Below are 10,792 nucleotides of genomic sequence, written 5' to 3' on the forward strand. Positions count from 1 at the left end.
TTTCAGCATACGATATATGTTTGCGTTATTTATAACTGTTCTATTTAAATCATGAATTATGAACATGTTTATACAAAAAACAAGGATGTTTAATTAAATTCGTGTGTTAATCATTTTGAGAAACATCAAAACAATCTGAACTTTCTCCCCCTCCAAAAACAGTCAGAAATAATCTACTAGGAAATCATTGGATATTTTGAGTCACGTGATCAGCGTAACCCGGAAGCACTTCTCGTTTTTAACCAGTCACAGCGATTCATTCGAAGCTACCCATCGCGCATACTGTCAGGTACAAGCTTATGCTGTTAAATTCTTATTATCATAACAATTTTAGCAACATATTTGACACACTATATTACGGAGGTTTTGTTTCCTTAAACAGTTGAATAATTTGGACAGTTTTGTGTTGCCTGGTATTTCTGTTCCCACTTTTAACGAGTTTATGATAAGTCCTGTTCACCGGTACCTCACCGGGAGTGACACTCAGTGCTAATGTAGGAGCTAACGTTGAGTTTCAATCAGCAGTTGTCTGTGTATTTTAATAAAGTGCCGGTTAACTTTATTTTAATGTTTCACGGTTAAAGGGCCCTGGAGCCGAACACGTTGTTCTGACTCGAGGCTCGGAGCCGCGGCTACTGACAACCAGTTAGCCACGTAGCTAACCTGCAGTTGGGCGTTGGTTTAAAAACAGAGCCGCAAAATGCCACAAATGTCACGTTGTGTCTTCCTGTTTAGAAAGAGTGGAGATTTTTGAAACGACCGAATCGTCACCCCTTCCCCTCTGAGCATGGCTGCAGACCTGATGGAAATTGACGACTCACTGTACAGGCAAGTGCAGTGTGGTGATTCTCTCATTAATTAACCCGAAAGCACAGATAACATGGCGTGGCAGTCGGGTCAGGATATGACAGCGCACTTCACCACACAGCAGTCCGTGATTCTCACCTTTTCTCACACTTTCTCCTTCTTCACGATCTCCTCCTGTTCAGCCGGCAGCGGTATGTGCTTGGAGACAGTGCTATGCACCAGATGGCCCAGTCCTCAGTCTTTCTCAGTGGAATGGGAGCACTGGGAGTAGAGATAGGTGGGCAGGGAAACATTTTTTTTTTTTTGTAAATTTTTTTTTTTAATACGTGCATAACCATCACTAACTGCATTTGATTTTACTTTTGTGTTTCCTCAGCAAAGAACATAGTTCTGGCTGGTGTGAAGGTAGGTAGGATCTTGTACTGTCTAGTGCTCAACAAAATTGTACTATTATTGAGCACCAGAGTCAGATCTGAACCTTCCTAAGTCTCAGATTTTTGTTCATGTGTGTTTTGTTCAGTCTGTTACTCTTCACGACACCAAGAATTGTGAAACATGGGATCTGGGATGCAACTTCTTTATCCACAATGAGGATGTTCTGAGCCATAGAAGCAGGTAATGTGGACAGTAGTGATATGCGGTTTCAGTCACAAGTTTATATCCACTCATTACCTTGAATTTAATATTATATTTTGTCATTTTAAATATACATTAAAGCTGTTCATTTTTGGATTTAAGTTTATACATCAACAATTTAAATTAAAATTAAAGAGAACACTGACATTTGACCGCTTATCATATTAGAAAAGGTAGTGATTCATGAGTTTTCAGAAGGTTTCAGTGCAGGGATACTCCAGATGCTGAATGTTAGCATCTAGTGTTTTGTATCAATGTCCTATTGTGAAACCCACTTATGACCATTTTTTCAATTATTCAATTATGGAACGTCGTAAGCTTTAATGTTGTTTTTTTCATCCTGTCATCATTTTTCCATTTCAATGTATTGTTTTGTTTTTTAGTTGTTTTATCTTCTTTGTATCACTTAAAACACTTTGAATTGCCCTGTTGCTGTAATGTGCTATACAAACAAAATCGGCCTGCCTTGGCTTTGATTCAAAAAATTTAATTTGGACTAGAAAGCGTCAGCATTTAAAAATATCTTTTTAGTTAATGTTTTGACTTGGTGCAGCATTTCAAGAGAATTGTTTGACGTATTTCAAGTAAATGTTTAAAATACCACGTTATAGAAAATATGTTAAGTCAGTATTATGAGCCTTTTAAATACATAAATAAGATTTAGTTTTGTTGTTTGGAACTTGGTAGTAAGGCTTTGACTCCCCACAGAAGGTCCTAACCATAAAGAAAAGCAAACCAAAATATTTGTTTGAGTAGTTGCCGTGATTTATTATTTTTTTTTATTCAGAAGCATGGCTTATTGGCCAAGTAACTTTAAACAAGATCTGCTCAATCATAATCTGAGGCAAGAGTCTAATATTACACATGTTAACTAAAATTAATGCTTCTGTTTCAGGGTGGAGGCAGTGTGTCCTCGGGTTGCTGACTTAAACCCATATGTCCAAGTTGACATGTCCTCATTGCCCGTGGATGACAACACTGATCTAAGTTTTCTCAGAAAGTATCAAGTAAGTTAATATTTAAGAATCTTGTCTCAAAAAAAATAACCATTTGAATATGTTTCAGAAATCTAGTCTTAGAAAATAGTTGCTAAACACTCCTGCTTGTGATGAAGGAGCTGATTTGTAAATGCATGTGTGGGAACACTCGACCCACCTCCAGTGGTTGAGATTTTCCCTACTTTTTATGGGAAGTGCTATACGTTTTCTGGTTAAATTCACAGTAGTTTCTTCTGGAAGAAAGAAAGACAAATTAATTGCTTTACACTTTGCATTTGTAAGGTAATAAAATGCTGTTTGTTTGAATAGTTTTGAAGGGAACTGTCAAATCTGACAGCACAAGATATTACCATAAAGGTTTAATCAAAGTATGTGGGAATTATCCGTTTTGACTCGTTATTAGTTAGTACTGTCAGTTTCCTTGTCCTTTAGTTTAACAACTCCAGGTCTTGACTCATTTAAATTAAATCAAGATTGTTGTCCTCTGTCTGCTGCAGACAGTTTCCTACGTTCAATTCTTTACTGTTCTGTCCACTGCAGTGTGTGATTTTGACAGAGGCCAGTTTGAACCTACAGAAGAGAATAAATACATTCTGCCACTCACAGCAACCCCCCATCAGAGTAAGTTTTAACTCCATCAATATAACTTTGTTTGCTTTATATGTATTCTGCTGCATTTTAACTAAACCCTGTTGCCTTGTTTTCACCAGTTCATCGGCTGTGACGCTTACGGCATCTGTGCACGCATTTTTTGTGACTTTGGGGAAACGTTCGAGGTGTCTGATCCCACAGGAGAAGAGCCCAAAGAAATTTTCATCCAAAGTATCACTCAGGTAGCGTTCATGCTGTTATATTGTGTTCACGCAAGAGGAAGTCTGGCTGATTCTGAACTTTATCCACTTAAAAACAAAAAATCTCATTGCAACTCAGAACAATCCTGGGATTGTAACCTGCATGGACAACCACCCCCATGGCTTACAGACAGGCCACAGTGTTATCTTCAGAGAGGTCCATGGGATGGTAGCACTCAACGGGACTGTACGGCAGGTCACAGGTATCGTCTTTCCTGAGTGGAATAGTTTTGGTGTTGAAATATTTAAAATGGGCAACAACAAAAAAAACTGAACACACTTGTAGTTTGACTGCTGGCATTGCTGTAGCTATGTCTACTGGATGATGTTGTATAACGGTAAACTAATAAAAGCTTTGTGTTTTATATTTTTGTGGCTGTGTGTGGTATCAGTACTTTCCCCTCACAGCTTTGAAATAGGAGATACATCACAACTTCAGCCATATGCACATGGAGGCTTCTTTGTAATGGTGAAGACCCCTAAGACATATTCTTTTGTGAGTAAATATTTTACTCTCTAAATATTAACTTTGGACAAAAAAGGTGAACAGTAATTAAAAAAACAACCTATTTACTCTATGCCTTTTATGTATTACAGGAAACATTAGAGCGACAGCTTTGTGATCCTCAGGTTCTGATTCCAGACTTCAGTAAACCAGAGGTAAGAATGGAAAGGAAGCTGGGAAGCATATATCTCATATTGGCGAATTCAGGCGTGACTCTGCATTTAATGCCATTTAAAGATTGTGTGCACTTCTGTGTTAAATTAAATCATGTATTAAACAGTAACTAAGGTGATGCAGACCTGGATGAGCTGGGAATTAATATGACTGTGATTCATATGCTGATGAGTCAGTCTCTATACAGTTGGTTTACAAAAATGTTGGAAAGTTTGGACTTGGATCTATCTGGATAAGTATGGCAGAAGAAATCAGAATATGAAAAATATAAAATTTGTTGCTAAAATGTGGGTAAACCAGAAGAGAATCACTTCATGCTTCAGTAATGGTGAAAGAAAAGTGATGCATATATGAACACTAGGGTTATGCTTCTCTGATCTGTAGCCAATGTGCCAAATGATCTAATGCATTTTAGATTAGATGGAAAAAGAAATGCCATACATCCTCATCCATCTTGATGCACTGATTAAACGGGTCTTGTCCAATAATCTTAGTTCACATTTTTAAAAACCTCACTGACAATCGACGGAAACAATGTCCACTCGTCCATCGAACATCCTTTCCTCAACTTGCAAAACAAGCTAAACCAAACTAAGCCTGGTGTTTATGCTTTAATTCACATTTTTGTTTTCTACCCATCAGGCTCCGCTACAAATCCACGCTGCCATGCTGGCTCTGGATAACTTCCAGGTCAAGCACTGTAGACTTCCTAACATTGGGTAAACAAACTTTCTCTGGGTTTTTGTTCTACCTCCACTGTGATTTCCTGCTCTACATTCTGTAATTCAGGTTTATGATAAAAAATGAATGTAAAAAATGCACAAAGAGAGATAATAAATTGTTATGCTTTCATCATCATCAGGTGCTTACAGGATGCTGAGGTTTTACTAAACCTGACTGAGGAAGTGAATACAACACTTTTGAACAAAGTGAGCTTTTAGTTCTTTTTTTAGATTCTCAATAATGCATTCTGATTCATTATCAGCTATCTTTCTTCTTGTTTCAACCTCCTTCATCGTAGGTTCCTGTAAATGCTGAGGTGGTGCGCTGTCTGTCTCGGACGGCCAGGGGAACCCTTCCTCCGTTAGCTGCAGCTGTGGGAGGAATAGCGAGTCAGGAAGTTCTCAAGGCCATTACAGGGAAATTTGCTCCACTGCAGCAATGGGTAGGAGATTATTTCAGAGGCCAAAAGGATCTTACTGACAACTTGCCCTGAAGGTATACTCAAAGTCTTTGTTAATTTGACCCGTTCCTCTCCAATTGTTCAGTTTTACCTCGATACCATCGAGTTGGTCAGGCCTCTTCAGTCTCTTGCTGTTGAGGAGTTTTTCCCTCGAGGTGACCGCTATGATGGATTACGAGCCTGCATTGGTGAATCATTGTGTCTTGAACTACACAAGCTCAGGGTTTTTATGGTAGGCTCTGGATTTATCAGTATTATTGCATTAATTGCAGGATGTTTATGCCAAATAATCCTTAATTGTTTCTCTTTCTAAGGTCGGCTGTGGTGCCATAGGCTGTGAAATGCTGAAAAACTTTGCCCTCCTTGGTGTCGGATTGGCAAAAAGCTCTGGAGAGGTGGGCGTCTTCACATCACCCCTCTTCTTTCTGAACGCATTGCCTTCATCTGCTTATGTAATACAGCTTTGGTGAATATATATTTTTTGTGTCGCATCCAAGGTTTGCGTCACAGACCCAGACCTCATAGAAAAGTCTAACCTGAACAGGCAGTTCCTCTTCAGACCCCATCACATACAGGTTAACGGATGTCACCTTTATAGTTTCTACATGAGCTAATATCAAAAGCTAAATTAATTTAACTCCTTGCCCCGCCTTTGCTGTCTCAGAAGCCAAAAAGTACCACAGCAGCAGGCGCCACTCTTGACATCAACCCAGAGCTGCAGGTGGATGCTCACCTAAACAAGGTGTGTCCAGCTTCTGAAAACATCTACAGCGACTCCTTCTACTCCTCCATGAACATAGTGGTTACTGCGCTGGACAACGTGGAGGCGAGGAGATACGTGGACAGGTTGGTTTGAACTACAATCCATTTTTAAAGGAAAGGAAATGGTTTGTATATAGCAGCTAATATCCACCATACTTTTGTCCGTTTATTTCTTGCGTATTACTAAACACACACCGCTGAGACATTTTCAAGGTTTTAGCTAATTTTGATGTATATTTAAGAGCTACAAATAAAAGACACGTGACTTTTTCTTTCTGCTGCCTTAAAAGGATCCATGATTAGCTGTGACAGCAGCTTTTTTTTTTTGTGGGCTCTAGTGTCCCTTTTTCCAAAGTAGGCTGACAGGAAAGGGGGAAGACGTGCGGTAAACGTAATCGGGTCCGGGAGTCGAACCCGCGATAGCCGCGTCAAGGCCATGTTGCCTCTGAATGTGGGTCACGCTAACCCCACCGCCACCACGGCACGCCCCGAAATTGTTCAATTTTAAATGTAATATTTTTTTCATGTTGCATTTCCAGCCGCTGCGTGTCCAATCAGAGACCTCTCTTGGACTCAGGCACCATGGGAACTAAAGGACACACTGAGATCATTGTTCCAAGCTTAACAGAGTCATACAATAGCCATGTGAGTATTATTTCCTGGTCATGTTTGTTTTGTATTTTTGTGCTTTATGTTCTGAACCATCTGTTTTTCCTCTCAGAGGGACCCCCCTGAGGAGGAGATCCCGTTCTGCACCCTCAAGTCTTTCCCTTCGGTTATAGAGCATACCATCCAGTGGGCCAGAGACAAGGTCTCACCTCAATGAATCTGATCATTATTTTGCTACTGAGACTATTGTCTAATGCTTTTTGTTGTGATTTTCTGGTCTAGTTTGAGAGCTCCTTTTTCCATAAACCCTCCATTTACGACTCATTCTGGCAGACACACCCTTCACCTGATGTTGTGCTGCAGGTGAGATTTAATGCTGCACCCGTTGTTTTCGTGGTCGTTTAGCATCACTGTAAATCTCTGTGCTGTGTGTGTGTGTAGAGGATGCAAGAGGGGGAAAGTCTGGAGGGATCCTTTCAGGTCATTAAGCTGCTGAGCAGACGTCCTGGTCAGTGGAAGCAGTGTATCCACATTGCCCGTCTGAAGTTTGAAAAGTATTTCAAAAGAAAGGTGTCTGGTCTCGACCTATAGATGCATATGAATGTTTATAAAGAGGTTAAAATGGAGAGGCATTTTAACCCTAATATTGTTTCTGTGCTGCTTACTATCCAGGCCCTGCAGCTCTTGCACTCATTTCCTCTGGAAACGAGATTAAAAGATGGAAGTGAGTTTTTGTGGCTTTTCTTTCTTTATTAAAATAAAAATATTAAATGCATCTACAGAAAAACACATTTCACACTTTGTGCTTTAACAGGTTTGTTTTGGCAGTCCCCAAAAAGACCCCCCACACCTATTGATTTTGACTTGAAAGACCCGTCGTGAGTAGACTTTTGTGTGTTTTCTTGATATTTTTCATTTCTGTCATCAAAGCCTCACCCTCTTTTTTTTTTTTTTTTTTTTTCCCCTCAATCAGGCACTTCACCTTCATCGTCAGCACTGCCCGTCTCTATGCTGAGGTTTATAATATCGCCTACTCAGAAAACGTAGGTCACATACATTTGTGCTTGTATTGTCAAACAAATGTAATTTAAATTTAATCGCTGACTGCCTGGACTTTTTTGGTCATCAGGATCTTTCTGAGGACACTGTGACCAGGATTCTTTCTGATGTCAAAATTCCTGAGTACAGACCCTCAGAGAAAGTAGGTTATGCTTCTTAGTTAGCTTCATTTCTGTCTGTTAAAAAAAACGATAATTTATCTTTGCTCTGTTGTTAGTGTATAGAGACGGATGAGACTGCTAGGAAGCCCGACGCGACAAAGATGCCTCTAAGCAGCGAAGAGGAGAGGGAAGCCATCACACAGCTTGAGCAGGCCATCGTCACAAACAAGGTCACACCAGGTGTGCAGACAAACTTCATTCAGCTGATGTGCAAAAAGAAAGATGCTTCCTCCTGTTGTTTTGATCACATCCAGTTTTTTTTTTTTCTTTCTCTTTTTTTTGCAGAAGGATTACAGATGAGGCCCCTTCAGTTTGAAAAAGACGATGACAACAACGGTCACATAGACTTTGTCACGTCGGCCTCCTCCATCCGAGCCCGGATGTACTCCATCGAGCCGGCAGACAGACTGAAGACAAAACGCATCGCTGGGAAGATCATCCCCGCCATCGCTACAGCAACCGCTGCCGTGGCGGGACTGGTGAGTAAGCTGAAAGGTATTCAAAGTAAACCTGAAAAGTATATGTGTTTAAAGCTGCTGAAGTAATTTAATTATTTGAGCAAACTTGAACTTGAGTTGAGTTCTTGTTTGCTCTAATAAACACTTAACCTTCATGCCTTGCATCTGAATTGAGTACTTTTCATAAATTAAAATTTGGCTGAATGGTGACAGCATAGTTATTATTTTTAATGATATAGGTGGCACTGGAGTTGATCAAGGTGGTCGGTGGATATGGATTTGAATCTTTCAAGAACTGCTTCTTTAACTTGGCCATTCCAGTAGTGGTGCTCACGGAGCCCGCCCCAGTTAAACGGACGCCCATCAGGTAGAAGCATCAGTAGATTTCCTCCATCATGCACACATTACCACCATGGTGATAAACTTAGAAATCACAACATAAGCATTTTTGCTAATACAGGATGTTACCCTTTAATGAATCTCACCTCTTCATTCACACCAGTTTTTGCTAAGGTACTGAATGTGACATCTTTTCCAGGAACAACATCTTCTTTTCTATTTGGGACTGTTGGACTATCTTCGGCCACGAGGATTTCACTCTCTCTGACTTCATGAATGCAGTGAGGGTGAGACATTCTTTTGCATAATTCAGCTCTGTCTCAGTAGTTGCAACTTTACTTTTTAAGCCCAACAAATATTTTCAAACTCAACATGCAGCCATCGTCCTTCTCCTGCCTGATACAAAGTTTAAGATTTTGACCCATTCTGATTTTTTTTTTTTTCCTATTCAAAGGAATATTGAACAGAAAAGAAACATCAGATAATTTTTAATTGCACAGAAAATAAAGTAATATTTGTTAAGTGATGCATTTATAAACTAAATCTGGAGGCATTTCTTAGTTTTCATGCATTATTGAATGGGGGAGATGGAAAATCAATATAGGAAAAATTGTCTGATTGAGATCTCTTGCTGGCTGGCTGATTTAGTGTTTCCATACTTTGCAGTTACTCATTTTCAAACATAATAAATTTGACGATTTCATGTTTTTGTAGGAAAAGTACGGGATTGAACCGAGCATGGTTGTCCATGGTGTAAAGATGCTCTATGTTCCTGTGATGCCTGGACATTCAAAGAGACTCAAGCTGACGTAAAGACTTCACTCCTAAAATGTTTCTATTTTACAATATTCTTTCTTTAAAGCTTTTATCCTCCGTCTCCCGCAGGATGCAGAAGCTTATCAAGCCATCGGCGGCCCGTCGCTATGTCGACCTCACCGTATCATTCGCTCCAGAATCAGACGGAGACGAGGACCTCCCTGGTCCTCCTGTCAGGTACCACTTCAGCCCGGAGAGCAAGGCACCCTGACAGCTCCAGAGACGTCGCCCTCAAAAACCTATGGTGTCCTTATTTCTCTTACTTCAAGCACTCTGTTATACTCCTCCTCCCTTCCCCCTCTCCATCAAGAACAGAAGCCTGGTGGGGACAAGAGTTTTCCCTTCAGGTTTTGATTTGACTACGGCAAAACTCCCGGCCCCAGCACAGCCCCACTACCATCTCCCCTCCCATCTCCAGAGCTTCATGCAGCAAGACAGACAGGCGTTCTTGCTGCACAAATAGCCAGGAAGTTAAAGCTGCTTAAGTAGCACTTATTATTGTACCTCTCTGTACATATGTTCTGGTTTTTACTCTGAAATGCACAGCTCTGCCTGTGTTGATGCCTTAAATGATTTTTTTTTTCTTCTGATAGCCAATTTCTTCATCTGCCTGGCTCAGTTAATCCTTCCCTTTGGCACTCATTACTTCACCTTACTCTTTAGAAATCAACTGTTGGCCACTCTTGTGTTCATAGAAACAGATCAAGCTGTTGTATAGTTAAAGGGGTCCAATAAGCCAGTGACAAAATGACCAAAGATGCTGACTATAAATGTGTCTCCAGATGATTGTTCTTTTCGGGTCATAAAAACAATGGTGACATCACAACAGTGTTTAAGAAAAATGACCATCTACACCGCCATGTGCTTTGTCACTGGAAGATAATTTTACCACACTGCACTTCAATCAAATGATGCAACTGATGTGAGGGAGCCAGTAACACTCAAATGTAGCTGCTGGTCTTGCCCATCTCATTATTTTCTTTTCTAATGACTGCACTGACAGTGTCCTCCATGTTAGAAAGTAAAGTCCTTTGGGTAAAGATGAGCAGATGTTTTCATACTTTGTTTTAAACACATTTTTCTGGAATATATTGTTCCTCTTTATCATTGTTCATAGATGTTTTCATGAGACATGTATTTATTTACTTGTTACTAATTTTTTGTGTCAAACTGAGCCTCGTGTTGATGAGCTCTGTTGAGTCATGGTGCACTGGTTAATTGTTGGCGATGAGCTGAAAACATTAGTGTATTTACTCCTGTTTTGTTCCAGTTGGAGGCTGCATCAAAGGACTTTGAAATTATCTATACTGGCTTATATTTGAAGGCATATCTTAGTGGTTCTGAATGGAGTTCCAACTTGATTAAAAACTTGGGAGGACGAAGTCAAAGGTTGTCTGCTTTTTAATGAAAATACTGACCTGAAAACAGTTCGGA

At 40.0% G+C, this 10,792-nt stretch overlaps 1 protein-coding gene across 1 annotated transcript; it reads left to right on the forward strand.

The window, feature by feature from the left end:
* The first annotated feature begins 226 nt into the window (after positions 1-226).
* uba6 (ubiquitin like modifier activating enzyme 6) lies at positions 227-10,746 on the forward strand. Its single transcript, XM_032562078.1, has 32 exons — positions 227-289; positions 736-828; positions 990-1,084; positions 1,184-1,212; positions 1,328-1,422; positions 2,339-2,450; positions 2,982-3,062; positions 3,152-3,274; positions 3,372-3,495; positions 3,685-3,788; positions 3,890-3,952; positions 4,614-4,690; positions 4,834-4,900; positions 4,993-5,136; positions 5,240-5,386; positions 5,469-5,549; positions 5,652-5,729; positions 5,819-6,000; positions 6,456-6,561; positions 6,638-6,727; positions 6,808-6,888; positions 6,967-7,095; positions 7,198-7,249; positions 7,340-7,403; positions 7,499-7,568; positions 7,655-7,726; positions 7,802-7,925; positions 8,031-8,224; positions 8,443-8,570; positions 8,742-8,829; positions 9,257-9,351; positions 9,428-10,746. The coding sequence occupies exons 2-32, from the start codon at positions 788-790 to the stop codon at positions 9,567-9,569; spliced, it is 3,078 nt and encodes a 1,025-aa protein (XP_032417969.1). The 5' UTR covers positions 227-289; positions 736-787; the 3' UTR covers positions 9,570-10,746.
* Positions 10,747-10,792: the final 46 nt, after the last annotated feature.

The sequence above is a fragment of the Xiphophorus hellerii genome, chromosome 5 (genome assembly GCF_003331165.1).
Source record: "Xiphophorus hellerii strain 12219 chromosome 5, Xiphophorus_hellerii-4.1, whole genome shotgun sequence".
Lineage (NCBI taxonomy): Eukaryota > Metazoa > Chordata > Actinopteri > Cyprinodontiformes > Poeciliidae > Xiphophorus > Xiphophorus hellerii.